Source organism: Trachinotus anak, unplaced genomic scaffold (genome assembly GCF_046630095.1).
Source record: "Trachinotus anak isolate AG129_WGS33_773 ecotype Australia unplaced genomic scaffold, CSIRO_AGI_Tana_v1 ptg000007l, whole genome shotgun sequence".
Lineage (NCBI taxonomy): Eukaryota > Metazoa > Chordata > Actinopteri > Carangiformes > Carangidae > Trachinotus > Trachinotus anak.
This window is the reverse complement of record NW_027273858.1, coordinates 11,804,354-11,824,583: the sequence shown is the minus strand read 5'-3', so window position 1 is coordinate 11,824,583 and position 20,230 is coordinate 11,804,354. Positions and strand designations below refer to the sequence as shown.

Sequence of the window (20,230 nt, the reverse complement as noted above, 5' to 3'; positions counted from 1 at the left end):
TACCTTAGAAAGCAGAGGATAAGATGTCTTTATCCAAAGGACTGAAGATGCATGAAAAGTCAAACAATCACCATGAAAGAAGCAGTTTGTCTCGAGGAGCCTTTCTAAAGAGCCTGATTTGGTCCTGCCACCAGTGTGATTGTGCAGGTACTTGTGTATCTCCTTGCTTGTGTTTTTTTTTTTTCTCTCTTTTTTTTTTTAATTCAGCGGATTTTATTGTATTTATTCCATTACATTGTAATGTGCTGCTTTGTAGAATTGAGGCGTGCACTTTGTTGGAGAAAATAAAAAGGATTTTATTTGTTTGTATTTCATTTATTTAATTTCTCATGTCTATCATAATTACATAACTAACGTCAAGGCAATAATTTCCCTTAATCAGTTAAGTAGATGTGTTACTGTGTGTTGTTTCGCTTTGAGGAGTGTGTCGTGTGTCACTCTGAAGCCATGTCATGCTACACACTTCCAGCAGGGAGCTCAGATGAGAACAGTTAATGATGTAAACCTTTATTGACTCTAAACACCATGATATTAGTCAATAACTTAATCCTAATCATGACACAAATGATGAATTTTGCATACATGTTAGTCAAAGGTAAAGCATTATGAACAATATCCTCAGTTTTTCATCTCAGTTCCTTTAAGTATGTGAAAATAGTTCCCAAGTGTGCCCAAAATGTTTTCCATACTTCTTATGAAAAACAGTTATTTTTCAATACTTAAAACATTATACAAACCATTAATGATAAAAATGTAAGTTGCAAGGATATACAGGTAGTTTCTCACACAACATTTCAGTTGATATTTTTCAAATTATAAACATAATTTTAAATCAATCTCCTTAACAAATATTTATCTAACTGACATGGTCCCTCTTAAACTTACAAAAGCTTCATTTACAAATCTTTAAGCAGACAAGTGGAAAGACAGAAAAATGTAAACATTTTGTTTTGGCAGATTTGTTCAGTTAAACACATTAATAGGTTAAAAAGTACCATTTTGTTATTACTTTCTGTAGATAAATATATGAGATTACAAATGTATAAACTTTGTTAAGTCACATGAATGGGTGAACACAAAAAAATAACCTACTGGCCAATGCTAGATTTAATGGATTTAATGAGCATGGATGGGGCGGCCTGAGTGAGGCCCTGGTCATGCATTAATGTCTTGACAACATCTTGGGTCTAATCCTAACTTGAGATCCATGCATTGAACTCAACATATATCTCAGCCAAATATATCTGGATGGGATAGATGCATTCATCTTGACACTTACCATGCACTAATTGCAATGTTAGATTTGAAAAATGAGTAAGAGTAATGCCTGCTTTTCTCAAGTTAGGATCAACTGATGATCACTTGCAGTGTTGCAGTTTATCTGCTGCAATAGCCTTCTTTGAACACAAAGACCACTGAAGTTACCACCAACCCATCAATCAGCCAAAAAAAAACTCAATCACTTAATTGCTCAGATCAATGACCCGGTGCTCATAGATCTGAGTTTTCCCTTTGAAACTGGAGGCCAGCAGGAACTGCCGGTTGTCTATGGAGACTGGAGAGAAAGCTCTCGGCGCCTGGATGTTCAGCTCCTGGAAATGGACAAACTCGCCCTTCTTGGCATCCCAGCGGTACACCTGGGTGAAAGAGTAATCGCTGCCCAGGATGGCGTACTGCCAGTTACCCACAGCAAATGGCTGGAACACCATGGAGCCACGAGAGGGCATGGTCTGCAATTCTCTAAAGAGGGCCCCATCCCAGCGCATCACTTTTGAGTCACCAATGAAGCGTGTCAGGCAGATGAAGAGGTCAGATTTGACCTGGAAGTGCTTCACGGCGTAGACGTCTTCCATCTCTGGGATGTCAGTGCGTCTGTCAAACAGCTTGGTGCTTTTGTTCCACTGGTAGATGACTGGCCTCTGGGAACTGCTGGACAGGATCAGGTGAGGTTTGGAGGAAATCTCCATGTACTCCACATCAGTGTCCCGGTACCATGGATGGAGTGACTGGTGAGAATAGAAGCCATTACCGTTCCACTTGTAGATGGTGGTGGATCCAGCCTTGGAGCTGTCTGCTATGACGAAGAAAGATTCTCCATCGATGCGGAAGGTCTCAACATCGTTTGGTTTGCGGATTCTGAGGATGTCAATGCCTTGAAGCTTGATGAATTTATTGGCAGAGGTGTCACGCTTATAGATGTGTGAGCCACCAAACAGCTGAGCCACAATGATAAAGAGCTGGTTGTCAATGACCAGAGGTTTGCAAATCACTGTGGATGTGCCTGGTGAGGAGAAAGAAAGGACGAAAACACTGGTTCACTGTCTTTTAGATACTTGTCTCCATCTAGTGGTTCCTTTTCCAATCTCACCCTCTCTCCACATTAAACCATATCTGAAATGACATTTACTTACTGTCAATATCATCAAAGTTCCTGAAGACCATCTCCACATGATCCCACTCTAGAAAGCTGCATTTCCCAATGAAGGGCTGAGCAAAAACCACATACTGGTCATTCCCAAAGGAAAACGCCTCCACCGATATTGACTCAAACTTCAGGGACTGGTAGGACTCAAACTCTGTGAGGGAAACACACTTTACAATAACATTAAAAAGTCTGGAGATTATTGTAAGAAAAATAGTATTAATAATAGTATTTTCTGCACTGCACCTGTGGTTATGCAGTCAAAGGACTGTGGCACCAGATCATTGATCTTCTTGTCCAGCTGTGAGGCAGGGCCTTTACAGTAGATCTGATCCACTGTAGCGTTGGTGCTATATATCCACTCCACCAACCACTTGAGCTTACAGTCACAGGTGAACTGGTTTCCTCGCAAATCTCTGAAGAGATAAAAAAAAAAAAAAAACAACCAAACTAACCTCCAAACCCTCAAAAACTAACAAGATTGCTCTCAGCTTTGAGGATGGAGTTGATTCTGAAAAGCTGCAGTCATGTAGGTACGATTGCCTGCTTTGCTCTCTGACCCTCGCGGCATCATTCTGTGCTCTCATTAATATCAAGAGGGACTATAAAAGAGAGCTGAACATCTTCAGTCGGTGATAGATTGCAAACTATCGCTCTTCCTCGCTGCCGCATGTAATTTTAATGGTGTTAAAAGCACCAGCTGCCCACACATTTTTCAAGCCTTGGCTGAAGTGGAATAATGATACAGTTTTCTATATTTAGAAGCCTGTGCAGTGTAACTCATTGTCCATGATAGCATGCATTATACATTTAGTAACTATGCAGTTTATCTCTTTGTTTCCAGATAATGCAGGAGTAAAATTCATACTTACACTTTTGTCAACGCCTCGAGACCCTTGAACAAATCTTTGGGCAGGGTCTCCAGATTATTGTAGGCCAGACTCCTGCATGAAAAAGAGGGAAAATAGCAGCTGTTCAGATGTACTGATTATTACGTCTCTACTAATTTTTTTACTGTAAATGCACATATTCCACGGTGCGGATCTTCATTTATAAGAGGAACTTCCAGTGCCTCACAAAATCGAAATGTGGAAGTGGTTTATGCAGTGTTTCCTTGCAGTGGAGCATATGAATATCCGTTAAAGAGCCTGGGCACATATTGCCACCCTGGAGACTGGTGGCAGGAAAATTGCTTATTGTGAGTTTGAGGAAACATTAAGCTATTTTTAGAGCTGCCTCCTCAGCCATTTTATGACTTTCTCTGCTACAAGAAGAGGGAAAAAGGTAGGATCCACTGTCGAGAAGGTTGTTGTATCAGTATTTAAGGCTAAACATTTTCTTGTTCGTCTAAAGGAAATGAAGATGGGAGAATTTAGGAGACCTTAAATTACTAAATCTGTAACAAAATGTGTATAAAACAGGCCCTCAGCTTCTAAACTTTATTAAGCTAGACAAGCAAAAGCGACAGGATTTGCTTTATAATCACATTAACAGCTGCATGGTATTGGGAGAAATGTCTATGCGACAATAAATGTTGTACAATAAACTTTGTCAGCGTTTCACTGGAACCGTGCTTGCATGCACCTGCACCTTTGCACTGATACAAATACCAGAAAGGGTTTTTTGCTTTCTCGCCCTCGTGATTACATTTTAACTATACTGCTCTGTACTATATTGCTGATGAATATGTTTGTAATCTGTGCACATGAAGATATAAACATATACTTACAGGTGTACTAAGGTTTTCAGTCCACGGAAAGCATTTGGTGATATTGACTTGATTTGGTTGTTTTCGACGAACCTGAAAGAGGTGTTGAGTCAGGGCACGAGGAAGGAGACAATCTTGCCTTTTAGGAACAGCTTCCAGGATAAACTTGTGCCATCTCTACTTACAGATACTCCAGATGAGGAAGACCAAGGAAAGCGTCCTCGTTTATAGATTCCAGGTTGTTGGCTGTAAAGAGGCTGTGCAGAGGGAGAGAGCCGAGGGGTTAATATTTTACTATCCAGGGACACAAATTGGATAATAACAAGCTGTTGTCCCACATTAGCAGCTGTATACTCTGAAGAATGGAGGTGTCTGATGGAAACCCCTCTCCTTTGTTCTTAGGGGTAACCCAAATGCATCAAAGGACAAGGATCAATGCTCCATTAGGATTCCTGCAGTTTGCTTTGAAGGACAGAGTGAATCAGTCAATACTCCACCCTATTAGACAGGAGTGAAGGGGATTCCCTCTTCAAAAGGCGGGATTTCCCACAGATAAAGCTCATTCTGAAACCAGATCTGAGTCACAATATACACAGATACATTTTAAGACAAGACTTGGAGGAATGCCCAGCACAGAGACAATTCTCTGCCATGACATGAAAAGGCATGAAAGGGAATGATTTCTCCGGAACAAATAATTATTGATGAAGCCCCACACTCTTATAAATAGCTACAGCAACACCAGTCCCATTATAATGTGTAGCATCAGTGGAGGGGGGGATGTCTTTAACATTAAACATGGCGTTGATCACCTCACTGGGGACTGACATCATGCAACAAAGACTGAAGAACAAAAAGCTCCAGAGAGATTTTTCTCACAGGAGATGCAGGGCAGGCGTGTGGATGAAGCTCTCTTTCGGGATCTCAGTAAATTCAGACTTGACGAACGATCTGTGGAGAAGAAAACACGACACACACACACACACACACACACACACACACACACACACACACACACAATTCAGCTTTAAAGCACAGACTGCCTCATACGGCCAGTTATCCCAGTCTGTTTCTTGGATATGCATTGCTGTGCAGCAGCACCAGCAGCAGCATGTTTTGTGAAATCACTGAATTTATAATGGAAAACATGACTTACAGTGATATGACATCGAAGGGGAAGCTGCGGGGGATCAGCCCTGCGCTTTCGCACAGCGCGTTATCTTTGGTACATGTACATGAAGAGGGGCAGCGAGGCTGCTTGGGTTTCTTGCTGTCCACTATAAGCAAAACAGACGCCACAACAAGCAAGCCGAGCCAGGGCGATCTTCTGCGTATCTTGCGTGTATTTTCCATCCTTGCGAACCGCTGCGGGGACGACCTGCGCGTCGAAAAGCCCTACACATGAACCAGGGTCTCCACTGTGGTTCCTTTCCCCACCGCCGCCGCCGCTGCTGCTCCGCTGCCTGGAGGCCAAGCGACGCGCCGTCCGCTCTTGTTTATCTCCGCCGTGTGCCGTGCGCCGCCGTCGCCACCGCCGGTCTGGAGGTGATTAAACCGGGCGCACCGTACGTCCACAGCGCGGTTCTTACACTACACCCCCCCCCCCCCCGACTAAAACATCGATGTCTCCCGTGACAAGAAAAAAAAAAAAAAAAAAAAAAAAATCTAATCAAACGCGCTCCGTGGCGGTTCAAGCTCAGGAAAATACGAGCTGGCGCTGTGACAAATGCAGTGTTGGGGCAGGTGGGGATCCCAGCGGGAGCAGACGGAGCATCTTCATCCAAAACCACGCCTAGGCCAATGATTTCAGCAAACGCCACACTCTCCCTGTCAAGCTCCTTGAGGATTCCGCCCAATAGGCAACGGAATTGTGTAATTTTTCGTGAATCAGCTGGAGAAAACGAAGCCCTGACATGAGCCAGCGGATTGCTGGCTGTGGCGCAGACGCACACGGGCTTTCTATGCGGGAAGCGGGTGGGAAACCCTAAGAAAATTTTATTATCATGATCAAAATATGGGTATGGATGTACTATTGGATCAGAGTGTCCCACTGGATTGCCATTACAAATCCTGCATGTAGTAGTATTTGTTTAACGCCATTACAACTCTTGTGTCTTTTGTTCTTATAATTTGGCACATTTGAGGTTTATTTCCTGGTTTGTACGCGGTTTCCATGGAGACTGTTGGATGCAAAATGTGTGATGGAGGGGTGTGGGGAAGCCCTCCTGTCACCCTGACATCTGCTCTGCAAATAAACCCCATCCCCTCCCCCTCCATACCCCTCACAACAAAGGACAGGTTAACAGTCTGTTTGCTCCCATCCTGCTCTTCTGCATGACATCATGTTTATTTCCCTTCCCACCAGAAAAGATCCAGTCTTCTCTCTCTTTTTTTTTTTTTTAAGTTTTATTGCTTTAAAACACTGCCCTCAGTTTTATTGCAGTGCTCTGTTCTCCTGTGCCAGACTTGAGGACCCACTGGGAGCCCTATTAGGTCTTCTTCTTCACAGTCTAATTTCTCTGATCCCTCCAGAGTTGTAAGATTAATATGTTTACTTACTGTGCCTGGCAGGCCTGCATGCGTCAGACCCTTCTGGGAAGAAACATGTGCAGGGGTTTTTAAAAGGTCTCTGAATAAATATATGCTTCCCTGGACCTCTCTTTCTGTCTCTGATGTGATTACACCATTTGATATCCAGTGTCTGTTTACCGCCATAACACAATTTCGCTTGTGAAAATGAAAGCAGGGCATTTGGAGGAGCAGGGTTGTGGTCTGGAGGCTGTTCCGTGGTATTGTGCTGTACTGTTTTAGAGGGAGAGACGGAAGAATGAAGCTATCACCAATGAGAGAGATGATCTGAAGGAGATCGCTTGACTCTAAGAGGGAACATACAGAGAAAAAGGGAAGGAAAGTAACAAATGTCTTTTTTCTGCCACAAGCAGCTGTTGGACTAAATGGAGAACACTGGATATTATTGTTGTTCTGTGAGATGATGGGTAGTGTCTGTGCTTCATAAATGCCATCATTCATCACCAGAATAGGACACACACTGTCCACCAACTATTTGGCCACAGCTATTGATATGCCTGCGTCCGCTGTCTCTGACTTCTAAGGAACTTCCAGGATCCACAGATCCTGGAAGTTCAGATCCCTACAAGGATGGGATCTTGTTTTTTCTAATTAACAATCAATATATGTTAATATTAATATGCACAACTTCACTTATGTGTTTCTAAAGCCAAAAAGAGACTGTTTGCACTATGAAATAAATGTATTTCCCAAAAACAACAACAACAAAGCACTCACTTTTTGACTGCAGGTTCTGTCAGACAGTCCTCCCTCATGGGCTGTGACATCCCCACTAGAGGGAAATGTAGAGCTGTCACAGTTATTGATTTATGACCTTCCAGCTCTTAAAAATGCTCCTTTATGAATTTCCACCTGATGAGGAAGAGTTTTGTGACTATCACTTCTTTTTTTTTTTTTCATCTCCAACTCCACATTAGTGGCTAAAAAGTTTTATGTTGTACCTTTCTTTTTTTCTTTTCTTGTTTACTGTTCAAATTTAGATCATTGTTATAGTGATTATAAATAATAAGAATTTAAATGTAAATTAATATTCATACTATTCTACACGACAACAATCATTATCTGACAATCATATTCATAATATGGCACAAAACAGAGGGGATCATTGTCCAGCTTGAGTCTCTCTGATTGAACACACACTTGTTTTGCTGTTTGACCTCTGACTTCCACGCTTGTCTTAAGGTGTCCTTTCAGTCCACAAAGCTGGCTTACCAACTATGACGCGACTGCCGGGCTTTTGTAACTGAGATGCTCTCTGCTTTTTGTATGAGCTATAAAGTTTGCACGCCACCTGTCAGTCACCTGCCTGTGCAAATTGTGTCAGAGGGATAATCACCTACCAACACACATATTCTTAAATGTACATAATTATATTGTAACAATTACACAACACACAGGAATGTATTTTTTTACTATATTTATCATCATTGCATTGAAATACTGAGAAATGGAACAAAGTCCAAGTGTGAGTTTAATCTCTAAGAACTTTAACAATTTAATAAGCGGAGGTTGAGTGAGGGTGAGGATACAGACAATATTCAGACTCATACATTTTCCCCTTTACTCTATGATGCAGTGGGAAATTATGGATCACAGAGGTGATGCCATTGTCTTGATTTTAAGATGATTTATGAAGCCTAGTTTCTTATTCAATCAGTTAAAACCTAGAAGATTTTTGTCTTGTACAATGTTCAAAGAACTCATAGTCACACTATGTATTGATGCTTATAATTATTGCTTGATATTTCGTGATAATTCAGGAATTAAGAATGATAGTAATCTCACTCTCATTTATTCTATAGGCTTCACATCTTTCATCTAAATCACAAAGGTGGAAAAGAAAGATTTTCTTAACATTTTGAAACAGCTCTGATGAGATTAGGTCTGCAAGTAGCAGTGGTGAGGCAGGGATACATTTGCCTGATTTTCAGGGATATATGACACACCACAACATCTGTTAGCCATCCCGACGGAGGTCAAACAACACGCCAAGGTTAAAGGTCAAATAGCATGACTATGTGTGCATGCTCTAAAAAGCCAATAAATCCCACAGGAAACAGAAAGATGTATGCCTTTGTCAAATGCAGCATACAAGAAGGGATATATTTGACACATTTTCTTCTTCATGTGCTCTGTGTAATCTATGATTTTAAAGTTACTGCAGGTAAACGCACCTTGACCAGATAAAGATGAAACTTGCAAATGTTTGATGAATGAATGTGCGCAGTCTGAAAAGAGAAACTAGTCACAAATCAGTGACATAGGTCTCATATAAGCTCGTTAGCAGTTGATTAAAAGGTGGTGTTTGGTCAAGCATGCTCTCCTAAACCTCTCCTCAGCTGATCTCAGTAGTGAACATCATTTACACAAATGCATGCGGGTTGGTCATGCAGTCAATAAGGCTGCAGGTTACCATCAGTTAACTCTTTCTACTCAATAATCCAGGTGCTGCAGGTAATATATCCTGTGGTTACATCCAGTCTGCAGCTGAAATGAAGCACAAAATGATTATTTTACCACCTGCTAAGATTGTGTAATCTCAGCTGATGTGCAAAATAGCCAAAATGCACTTTAAATGCAGAAAGCAGACATGATTTGAAAATAAACTTTATTGACATTTTTCATGTCTTAAACATGACGCTATTGCACATTTATTGTTATGTATTTAAAGCTATACTGGCATGAAAGAGTCACATTTGTTTGCAAATAGATTTAACGTTCTCATGTTAAATTACAAACACTTGCATCAGAAAAGAAAATACGATAGGATCTGACATCATCCTGCTACATGCTCCCTGTGTCACAAGCTCTCCTTAGAGAAATCTGTGAGACATGAGTTTGGAAAAACACAACTTATCATTTCAAGAAAACACAACATGATGACATAATAAATATGTTATTTCACAGTGAAACAAAGCCCCTGTACATGGTGACTTGTGACTCTGAGTGCTCAGTGTTTCCTGAACTGTCAGTGTCACATGTACTCTGGACACGCTGACTTATGAGCCGCAGTATTTTTACTTTATGTAAGCACAGGACTTAAAAAGGAAAGCCTAGGGGCTCCATCTGGCTTATAACCAAATCCAATTCAGTCAAATCTTCTTACATCTCTCACCTATTTGCCAGGGACATATGCTTGAAATTTTAAAAGCACTACACGCAGTAAAAAAAATAAATAAATGCAACTAATAATTTTATGAAGCTTTTTCTCTACAAAATAAGAGCATTTATTGCAGTGTTTATAATCTGAAAATAGTCAGATATAACAGTTGAAAACACATCATATTTGCAGCCTATTATTCCTATTCACATAATATTCATTGCTGGAGAAAGTCAGCTAGATATGATTATATTATATTCTGTATAAATATTCATCATAAAATATAGATATTCACTGTTCTTTACAACTGAGGGTGCAGGTCTGAGGAACTTTTAGTATATACAACAAGTGTTTACTTAGTATCACATACAAACTGTATGTACTTAATTGTGCCAGTTAAAATAGTTATCTGTGTCAGAGGCCAGAAGAACTACACATTACAGTATATAAAAATAATACATTACAGTTCCCGCATCTGTGAACAAATGCTCATGCACATACACACACACTGTACAAATTCACACGCAGGCAAACATCCACAAATATGTCAGTCGTCTTGGAGGTCTAGCAGATGATGCATGTCTTTGACTTCCCGCCCTCTTGAGCTGCGAAAGGAACAAATGAGAAAGACAGTGAGACAAATGCAGAGTGAGCACGAGAGACCTGACGACGCGCTGGATTTCGAACACCAGTGCTCACCTTCCTCCCCTCCACCTTCCAGCCTTTTCTTCTCGTCTTCGATGGCCTTCATCTTGGCCTCGTGGACATCTGCAAGAGCTCTCCACTCCCCCCTGTTGATGTTCAGCCCGTCAAACATGGGTTTGATCTCTGTGTGGAAGCGAGAAAACTCCTGCAAGCGCCCGACACACAGACACACAGATACACATGGGATAAGGGGGTTGCATGAGAAATTAGGGAAAAGCAACATTACGAATTTTGTTATATTCAAAATATATATATTGAACATGTTTGTTTCTATATACACTCAAATATGTTTTTGTCTTATGTCTTGGTACCTTGTACACAAAGGAGCACACAAAATCAATGAAACCACACTGCATCTTTGGAAGCTCATCAGCATGATTTCTGTCCATCATGGGCTGTAAGAAGAAGAAGAGATCTTTATTATCAATATTATGACTTTATCAACAACATATAAATGCAGACAACAGTAAAAAAAAAAAAAAAAACTCTTACAATCGGCTGCTGATCAAGAACTGTCCTTTCAAGGTCTCCCTGCTCCCAAAATTCAGCTGCCACCATCAGAGCAACCTGGGACATGACAAAAAAACCAATGAGAACCAATGTGTATATGATGCTGTCTGATGAAGTCTGAGGGGGGGAACCCACCTTGCTCTGAACCTCCCATGGCTTCGTAATGGCAGACAGGTCACAAGCTGTCATCATCATTGCCCTGCAGGAAAAAGAACACCATCAATGCATCAGCATTGATTAAAGAAGATCTAAAGAAATGATAACATGAAAATATTTCAAATGATCAATAATGCATGTACATGATAATCTCCTTTCTGGTTGGGTTGTTGGAGATGAAGTTGACTTTGTCTTTTTCCTCCGGAATCCCCTCCACTGAGTCCACAATCTTTTGAAACATCGTTCTCTTCCTGAAAGACGAGAAATGATTTTCACAAGTCCGAACAGGCATAGGAAGTGTTAAGTACTAATGTTGAATGTGCGACACACAGTTACTAATGAAAACAGTTTGATGGAACAAAACTCCTGACATTCCTTACTTGAAATAGAGCGCAAGATCGGTGGCAATAATGCAAACTTCAAACAGATGCTGCACAGTTTCAAACTGACGCTTCTGAAGGTTTTGGAAGATATTCAGGTTCTGTGGATAACAACAGAAGAATGAGGTTAGACAACGGACTGCAGGTTTTTGTCTATCTCAAACCACAACTACAGTTAAACGCACAGAAATGTTATCATATGAGGACCTACCTCATCCTCCATCAGAGTCTTACTGTACTCAAGATGATGTCGCTCCATGACTGAGGTGCTGTGCAGTTTAGCCAGTGGGGATGCACTCCTACAAGAGTCCACAGGAGTCAAGTTTTTAGTTTTATTTTTATGTCAACTTCAGTTCCTCAGCATCAATTTGTAAACTAACAACCCTCAAAAATCTTACTTTGTCTGGTAGAGATTGTTAGTTCCTCTGTGGTCAATATCGTGGCAGAATCCAGCAGCAACCATGGCAAAGGCCTCGAGATCTGAGTAATACTTCTTCAGTTTACCTGTCTGTTGAGGAACAGAGATGGCGACGCTGTGTTATGACAGATGATAGCATCAATGATAGGATTAACAGACACCGAAGTAGATGTGTGACTCACTAGCAGCAGAGTGAACATGGTTTGTCCAACATTGAAGCCGTGCCTCCAGTTGTGGTAGGTGATGTCACGGTATCCCTTGCGAACGGTGTACATCCACCGTGTCAGCATCTGCATGACAAAAGTGACAAACCAAAGACGGCTACAACGATTCTGTTAAAGAAGCAGATCCAGTGAAACGTAGTCTCTAAGTACTCCTTCAACTCAATGCTCTACCTCAGCTGGGACTTTGAACTTCTCCACCACCCCCAGCTCAAAGAAGCAGCGGATACCACACTTGATGAGCTCAAACTCCGAGAGGGGGAAGTCACTGAAGCGGAACTCAAGCAGCTCCACCGTCTGGGCTTCAGGGATGTTGGACCTCTGCATGGAGCAAACACAGTCAGTCAACACGGCATCAAAAACAAACCAAAGGTTAGGAATCTGTACACATCCCCAATGAATCACAGCACGTACCAACAGTTTGTACATCTCCTTCTGGTCACAGTCCTCTGGTGTAGAGCCAAACTTCTCTTGAGTGTTCTGTGAGGAAATGATCGTGAAAAGGAGGCTTAATCTAATAATTTGTTTTTCAATCTGGTTGAAGTAATACCGCTGAGGTGTGGCAGCAGCTCACCAGAATGGTCTGCACATCATTCGGTGTGGCCCTTGTCTGGTACATAAGCATTTCCTGGGCAACGTCTTTACTCCACTCTGTCCTGTTCAGTTTGTCATACGTGTCGCTACACAGAGTGGACCAGCCAAGGAACTGGGTCAGAGCCTGGTGACATGGAGAAATTTATAACTGTCAATTTTTATCCTGCAATTCCAGTTATTTATTACTTCTTTAACACAAGATAGTTCTCGTAATTGAATTATGAAAGTAAATAAAATAATAATTCTGTAATTTAAAAAGAGCTATGTAGAGTTAGTTTGCCGCACTTCTGTTATTTGTTCATCATTCTCATCGAATGGTTTGCCGTCTTTTCTGTTGTAGAACGTGGCAACGCCAACAATTTCTTCCTTTTTGTTGACGATAGGGAGGGAAAGGACGTTCTTAATCATCCATCCAGACTCATCCACCGCTTCTTTCTGTCAAACAAATCAAATCAAATGTCAAGATTATTTTAGTTTTGTAAAAAAAAAAACAAAACCAAAAAAACTATTTAACTGAAAACGAGTGTCTCACCTGGAATGCAAAGTAGTCATCTCCTGGAGCATTCATCATGTTGCAGATCTGTGAGATGTAAAAGAAGTTATTACATGTGTGTTTTGAGATCACTGTCACCAATAATTCAACTGGAGGTATTCTACTCAAAATAATGGGACAAAAGTGGAACTTACAAATCCATTCTCAGCCACATACACTGGGAGTCCGCTGACCAGAGCCCAGTGGTCAGCAGGAGGGCCGCTGTGAGTTTAGATAGGAGTCAGTAACTGGGATAAGAATACACTTTAACACCTCTATAAATACGCAGATAAAGCTGTATCATCAGGACAGATGCCAGAGCTACACTACATCATGATACTCACGGGATAACTTTAATCTCTTCTTTGTCTTCCAGCAAGTAGTCAATAATCTTGTAGAAGATGATTTCCTGAATGTTTTAAACATACAAGAGAGTTTTTTTGGATATATTTAAAATGTTCACAAATTTGCAGTTAAGAATAACATTATAATCACAAACCTATGGACTTACTCTGCCATCAGGTGTCTTGGGGCCCTTGTATGGCTCCTGTTCTCCCAGTTTGATTGCCCACTCATCGAAGAATTCCTGGGGGAGAAAAGGCCAAATTCATGGTGCTATGTACTTTATTATTAACTCATATAAATGCTGCAGTATGGGTGGGTGCAGATATGACTGCAATGTTAAGTTAAACAACTGAACATTAAAGTTGAAGCTTTTTTTTTTTTTTTTTAAGACTTCCACGCACCTTGTCTTTGGTCATGTCCAGGAGTCCCACAGAGTATCTCTCACACTTGATATATGTCCTCACTGTGTACAGGGCTTTGTGAAACTGTCTCTCAATGTCTGTCAACTCCTCAAACACCTTGCTGGCTGACCACAGCAACACCTAAACCAAGGGAAAGAATCAATGCTTAGGATTTGGTGATACTGCATTTTTTATTTTTAGTTCAGCTGGAAAATGACCATCTCAGAAAAAAAAGGTCAGGAAAAGAAGAAAGCAGTTATTTATTTTCAAAGTTATTCTTGGGAAAACTAGTCTGGAGTGGATTTATCATTGTTATTTCACCTGGCTTCTCCTGGACTCTACATCCCACATGTAAGCAGTGTGTGCTTGGAGAATGATCACGGTAGCAAAGTTCACATATTTGTTGAAGAGCTGTAATGAAAGAGCATAGAATCACATTGCCTTATGAAAAACAGTCATATGCTTCCTTTCCGTATCAAATGGTGACAGATTACAATCATTTTCTCTGACAAATCTTCACTTGGATGACCTCTAGAATCAGTGTTGCAAAGAGGCCATCAATGAGAAAAGACAAGGAAAAAATGTCTGAGCTTCCCTCTTTAACAGGATTATATGCTGAGCTGTCATAACGGTGGTCACCCAAAGCACAGAGTCAAGCCTCTAAATATACAGGTCAGGGACAGGAAGCTGGTGGGCTCAAATTGGCCATTTTAACAAGTCAAGATAAGGATAAGGATATGACCCTTAGACTGATCTGTCTCTGTCTCCTTCAAGTGCAGCCTCACACTCTCGGTTTCTAGGCACAGCCAAGTACAGTCTGTGTTTGATTTTGTGCTTGTGAGTCATTCTGGCAAACACCCTCGCAGTCAGTATAAATACCATTTTATTACAAATGAACATCCTGTCCACTCACCTCCTGATCGCTCTTTGAGAACTCAGTGGCACCTTGTTTGTTGAGCGCCATGATGACACCGATGGGCTCCTTCCCACTCATGATGGGTGCAGTAACCATGCATTTTGTCGTGTATTTGGTCTGCTTATCCACAAAGTCACTGAAATGAGAGTCCTGAGAAACAACATCAAAAACACAGGAGAGTTGTTAAAGGTTATGTGCCAACATGTCTGGTACAGATCATAACTTAGGTCATGCTGCAACATGGTTGAGCAACACTGTTACATCACTGCTTAAACACTCCAGCTAATCATAATAAAAACTGGTTGTAATTAAATTCAGTTGGCACACTGCGAGCTAAACAGCAGTGTATCTCTGCAGAGATAACATGGGGGTTAACAAGACAGAATTACAAGGTGTCACATTAGATACACAACCTAGTTCAGTCCCTGTTTGGTGCAACTTGTATTTTCCTTTAATGATTTATTTCAAAAGATTCAGTTCATCATTTACTCGCTCACCTTCTTCACATCAGCAACATTCTGGGGCTTCTTGGAGTGTGCCGTCCATCCCACTATTCCCATGTCGGTGGGGAAAACAATCTCTACGTTGGGGTTCACTAAATTTTTCTCAAATGGAGAATTGTGCGTCACATCGAAGAGGATCGTGGACAGCTCAGGCGTTCCATTACGAGACCTGTAGCCGAAGAAGCTGCAGCGATCAGCCTGGATCAGCAGAGCGATCCTCTGGAGAATTTTATGCAGGGCTTTCTCCATCAGGTTGTTGCCCTGCATCTCCTTTATGAGCTCGAATATGAACTCTGCCTCTTGGATGGTCGAGACATCCTTGTAAGAGGACGGGTCTTTCACCTGGACCTGGTTGTTAAATGCAGCCGTGATCACATCTGCCTTGACTTTCTTGTCATAGTACTCCTTTGCAAACTGTGGATTGTTGTCAAGGAACTTCTCTACAGTGTCTTTGTCTGCCATTTTGTCCAAGTTTGGATGAACGATCCCCTCTGTAGCTGCTCGAAGATGCTCCGCTCAGATGGGTACAGCTGGATGGAGGAGGAGCAGAGCAAAGCAGTGAAGGTTGCCTCCAGAAGATGTGGCAGTGCAAATGCTACTGAGGCATTTCCCAGCCTCCTCTGTGCACTCAGGACCAAAGCTGTAGCTCCAACTTTCCCCCCCAGTAACAGAAGGTAGTGAGTGGCTTACTGAGTAAGGGGATCCTAGGGGGGACTAATGACTGTGACGTAAAAGTCATAAAGCCCCTGAGCTTTCTTAACTTGTAAATCCAGTCACTTGTCATTTTAGTGGGGCCAATCCCATCATAGGTAATAGCTGAGTTATGGCACCTACGGTATGACCTGCTCTGTAGAAGAGAGCAGGGAGAACGTCTGGAATTACTCCTGAATCTGCATGACGACATATTCAGATCACTGGCTCACCTCTTCTCTAAGTACACTCTGTATACTTCTTTGTCAAGTAACATTAAAAATACTATTGACTCATTTAGTCGTTGACTCAAGTAGCCAGTATTATGGCAGAAAGTCCCGCTATATGATTTCAGGGGGATAAGGATAATACCATAACAATTACACAAGGCAAAGAGGGGCTGATGAGCCACTGACCACTTAATAAAAGATGTGTTTAAGTGTCTTATGGTGTCTGAGAAGCTTTGTATGACAGCACATGATTTGAGGACAGAATCCATAAAGAATTCGGAGCCTACAGAGGGCAAGAATATATTAATAATGACTGTTTTCACATCCAGCTATCAAAATAAGAAAACAAGGGAGTTGTCACAGAAGTTATATTATGATGTAAGTTGAAAAAGCTGCCCTCCAGCTGGTCAATTCAGAGCAAGTACTGACAGCCAGCAGTAATGTGGTCTAATGGCCAAGGTCTACAGCTGCGCCTCCAGAGAAAAATGAGCGTTGATCCCACGAGGCAGCCTTTCCTGGGCCGCCTATGCAGCTGCATTTAATCACTGACAGGATTAAGTAGGACTGTTAACTGCTGCTTGGAGTTTAATTACTCTTGTTGACAAGCAAACTGGGTAATACGAGGAGACTAAATAATGTCTTTAAAATAAGGTGCTCCAAGACTTTGCACACAGATACTTTTTTCTTGATGAAAACTTTCACACATCCAAATGTTTTAGATGCAGGTACCTTGGAAAGTGTCACTTCAGTCATGAAAAGAATATCTGGCACACTGTTCTTGCTTAGCATCACAATTTATTGATCATCAGTCTCTCTAGAGCTTTGTCAGAAGGAAGGTCTTGGTCCAGAGAGAGCAAAACATTAGGATGGTCAATTAATTGTGAAGCCAAGAACAAAGATACTTAAAAATTTAATTTACTGTGTATTAGTCAGTTGATTGATTCATTTACCGTCAGTTTCTGAACACCTGATTTCTTTATGCCATTTTAACGATAACGAAACTATTCAAAACTGAGCATATTATCATTAGCTGACTAAAGAGTATTTCAGATGATGAAAATCTGTGCTGCTACCACAACAGGTAATAGACACAACATTTATTATTTGGCATTTCAAGAGTGGATCCATTTTCTAGACTGAAAAGTGCAAAAATTGTGGAAATATTTATTATCAAACTGGCATGAGAATAGTGCATCTTCCATGAGAGAAATATATGGTCTGTCAGTGTCACCATAGGTGATGACACCATGTTGTACACTTCATATCTGTTTGAATCCACGATTTGTTGAAGCAGTCACAACAATCATGGATGCATCCTTTGCCTTCGACCACTGGCACAAGGCTCTTTTCGCAGTGGCACTACAGCAGAACCACAGAAGAGCTTACGCCAGCCGTTCTTGAACTGGCAGACTGAGTAGAGGATGGGATTGAGGGCTGAGTTGGTCAGTGTGAACGTTACCACCCAGAAGAACACAGTAGAGGAGATGTACAGGTGACCCAGGAAGTTTCTGGCCAGAATGAGGAAGGTGTTGATGAAAATAGGGCTCCACATGATTAAGAAAGAGAACACAAGGACCAGAAGAGTGCGGAAGAGCTTCATATCCTGGCGGGACACATGGTACTCGATGGAGACAACAACTGGGGGCTGACTGTCTTGGGTTTGGAGCCTTCGCCTACAACTTTTAGCGATCTGTAAAACAAATAAAATAATATTACATGATACTGGCCTCCTGTACTTTGTGAAATTATATGAGCCACCTGTGCAGCCCAATTGATTTACATCTACATGTGGATTTACACATGGGGCTTGAGGTTCTTTATGTTTGTCTCCAATGTGTCTCAAACATCCATTAAGTCTTTCCAAAGCCAAAATCAATGTGTGGCTTCTCAGAGGCATTTTCCATTGTCCGTGTCATGCTAATGTCCACATTGGTAGAACAGGCTGCCCAGTACAATATTGACAGCTGATAGTGCAAAGCTCTGAACCCACACACACCATTTTCAGCTTCAGTAATTAACAGAGCACAAGCAAATCTGATACCACACTGACAGAGACTTGACCAATATTCACAAAGGGCACAAAGGGAAAGGTTTAATGTATCTGTAAATGAAGGGACGGGAGTGCTTATTAAACAATCATAATCAAGACAGTAAAGCAAAAGCAGATATCTGAACAAAATCAGAATGAGGCCAAAAAGAAAGGTGGAAGCAAATATCCCAGTTGTCAGTCTGCAGCGATGAGTGTTTACATTTGTTTCATCCCCTTTTTCACCTCAGCTTCCAAGTTTTAAAGGATAAGGCTTCTAGATATTCTATTATTATTATATTATTGTCAACAAATCCCATGAAAAGACCAAAACCAACAATGAAGTGATCCAACTGAAAAGTATTACAGATGTAGCCAGAGTCTGGTTGTTCCTCTGTGACATCTTGTCATCTTAAAATGATTAAAAAACACCTTTAATACCATTAATAGGGGCACTGTAGATTGTTTTCATTTAACCCCACATGCCCCAGGCTGTAACCCATCACTACAGCACTAAATGTGTATTAATCCACAGCTGAAAATAGTCCCCAACACATGCACTATTTGAGTAACGTTGGCTTAAAACCACAGTGCCCAGCTGTTTTAGAAAGAAGCAAATGAAACTATATATTTGTTGCCTATTTTTGGGATTTACATCTTCAATATGAATGAGTAGGCATTCTTTAAACTGTCCCATCCTGACACTTGAGCCAGTTAAACAGCACAATGAACTCACCTGTAATATTTTGCTGTAACTGACCACAATAATGAGTCCTGGGAGAAGGAAGCACAGGGCGGTAAAGGATACGTTCCACACAATCTCTCCAGTTGCGTCAGGCCACTTGAGAGTACAGATGTGCACACGTTCCTGTGGAGAAATAGAAATATACAGTAACACATGCATTAATAGCAGGGACAGGGTAGGAAGCTTTCCTTTCATCTATTCGATTCATCCGTACTTGCTCAGGGAAATCCACTTCCATCACAGTGAAGAACAAACTGAGGGGCAAAGCGGTGAGTGCAGAGAAGGCCCAGATGAAGATGATGGTGACAGTCACCATTCTGGGGTTTAGCGTGGGCACAGTCTGCAGCCGTAGGATTGCCTGGACCCTCTCCACACTGATGGAGGCCAGGGTAGTGATGGTGACACAGCCGCTCATACAGATGACATACATCACAGTGTGACAGGCTGTAAACCCCAGCTTCCAGGACACGGTCCAGCGCACTGCCACTATCAGTGGGATCGTGCTGACAAACAGCAGGTCGGCCACAAACAAGTTGAGGGTCAGGATGGTCTTGTTGGCCAGCAGTCTGCGTTCCCAGGTTACCAGGGCAGCAGCTCCCGCATTTGCTGCCACGGACACCAGGAAGACAGTGGAGATAGCCAGAGTCTCGACAGCAGTGGTGACTACATGATCAGAGTGGTGCAAGTCAGAAAAGAAGGAAAAATATGTGAAGTTTCTCAAGTGGACTAGGTGAGCGTGAGGGTCAATATCCATAGAGGCCAAAATGGTATTCAGATCTACGATGCCAACTGAATTCACTGCGGTGACTGTCAGATAAGTGAACGGGGAGCAGGAGCTTATAAGTGACACGAGAAGAGGAGGAGGGATGGAGGGTGGTGACCAACCTTTTTGATGCTGTTTGCTGAAACCTGAAGAGAAGTCAAACAACACAATGTTCTTTGTGCTCTTATCCCCTGCTACCTGCTACTCCATTATCACATTCAGCAAATGTTGTACTCTTCTAATATCAAACACAGCTATACATGCCCACTGTGGATC

At 41.7% G+C, this 20,230-nt stretch overlaps 3 protein-coding genes across 4 annotated transcripts; all 3 read right to left on the bottom strand.

Annotated features, from left to right (window-relative positions):
- Positions 1–491: 491 nt before the first annotated feature.
- Positions 492–6,061, bottom strand: LOC139622875 (leucine-rich glioma-inactivated protein 1-like). Its single transcript, XM_071480551.1, has 8 exons — positions 5,287–6,061; positions 5,010–5,081; positions 4,316–4,387; positions 4,152–4,223; positions 3,295–3,366; positions 2,669–2,838; positions 2,412–2,576; positions 492–2,281 (listed from the first exon to the last, which is right to left on the bottom strand). Exons 1-8 carry the CDS (start codon positions 5,481–5,483, stop codon positions 1,464–1,466), a joined length of 1,638 nt encoding a protein of 545 aa, XP_071336652.1. The 5' UTR covers positions 5,484–6,061; the 3' UTR covers positions 492–1,463.
- A 3,249-nt stretch (positions 6,062–9,310) lies between these two features.
- LOC139622868 (cone cGMP-specific 3',5'-cyclic phosphodiesterase subunit alpha'-like) lies at positions 9,311–16,149 on the bottom strand. 2 transcript variants are annotated; one of them, XM_071480540.1, is made up of 22 exons: positions 15,495–16,149; positions 14,995–15,147; positions 14,403–14,492; positions 14,082–14,222; positions 13,847–13,921; positions 13,680–13,744; positions 13,491–13,557; positions 13,336–13,383; positions 13,089–13,238; positions 12,784–12,927; positions 12,624–12,689; positions 12,384–12,530; positions 12,171–12,278; positions 11,969–12,078; positions 11,782–11,869; positions 11,571–11,671; positions 11,334–11,441; positions 11,170–11,233; positions 11,017–11,091; positions 10,836–10,919; positions 10,519–10,669; positions 9,311–10,424 (listed from the first exon to the last, which is right to left on the bottom strand). In XM_071480540.1, the coding sequence occupies exons 1-22, from the start codon at positions 15,960–15,962 to the stop codon at positions 10,384–10,386; spliced, it is 2,544 nt and encodes an 847-aa protein (XP_071336641.1). In that variant the 5' UTR covers positions 15,963–16,149; the 3' UTR covers positions 9,311–10,383. The 2 variants fall into 2 exon arrangements, with proteins under 2 accessions (XP_071336641.1, XP_071336640.1); XM_071480539.1 differs by having other exon boundaries at positions 10,243–10,424; positions 12,384–12,689; positions 15,495–16,079.
- A 1,447-nt stretch (positions 16,150–17,596) lies between these two features.
- LOC139622873 (free fatty acid receptor 4-like) lies at positions 17,597–20,094 on the bottom strand. Its single transcript, XM_071480548.1, has 3 exons — positions 19,406–20,094; positions 19,183–19,314; positions 17,597–18,110 (listed from the first exon to the last, which is right to left on the bottom strand). The coding sequence occupies exons 1-3, from the start codon at positions 19,943–19,945 to the stop codon at positions 17,724–17,726; spliced, it is 1,059 nt and encodes a 352-aa protein (XP_071336649.1). The 5' UTR covers positions 19,946–20,094; the 3' UTR covers positions 17,597–17,723.
- Positions 20,095–20,230: the final 136 nt, after the last annotated feature.

What these genes read in the sequence shown, in the direction of transcription:
- LOC139622875 (XM_071480551.1), bottom strand. Translation starts at nt 5,483, where the DNA reads ATGGAAAATACACGCAAGATACGCAGAAGATCGCCCTGGCTCGGCTTG. An exon ending in CCCTTCGATGTCATATCACT is followed by an intron (nt 5,082 to 5,286) that starts GTAAGTCATGTT and finishes TCTTCTCCACAG; the next exon opens with ATCGTTCGTCAAGTCTGAAT. An exon ending in ACGCCTGCCCTGCATCTCCT is followed by an intron (nt 4,388 to 5,009) that starts GTGAGAAAAATC and finishes CCCTCTGCACAG; the next exon opens with CCTCTTTACAGCCAACAACC.
- LOC139622868 (XM_071480539.1), bottom strand. Translation starts at nt 15,962, where the DNA reads ATGGCAGACAAAGACACTGTAGAGAAGTTCCTTGACAACAATCCACAG. An exon ending in GAAGAGATTAAAGTTATCCC is followed by an intron (nt 13,558 to 13,679) that starts GTGAGTATCATG and finishes CTAAACTCACAG; the next exon opens with CGGCCCTCCTGCTGACCACT. An exon ending in CATGGGAGGTTCAGAGCAAG is followed by an intron (nt 11,092 to 11,169) that starts GTGGGTTCCCCC and finishes GTCATGTCCCAG; the next exon opens with GTTGCTCTGATGGTGGCAGC.
- LOC139622873 (XM_071480548.1), bottom strand. Translation starts at nt 19,945, where the DNA reads ATGGATATTGACCCTCACGCTCACCTAGTCCACTTGAGAAACTTCACA. An exon ending in AAGTGGATTTCCCTGAGCAA is followed by an intron (nt 19,315 to 19,405) that starts GTACGGATGAAT and finishes ATTTCTCCACAG; the next exon opens with GAACGTGTGCACATCTGTAC. An exon ending in GTTACAGCAAAATATTACAG is followed by an intron (nt 18,111 to 19,182) that starts GTGAGTTCATTG and finishes TTTGTTTTACAG; the next exon opens with ATCGCTAAAAGTTGTAGGCG.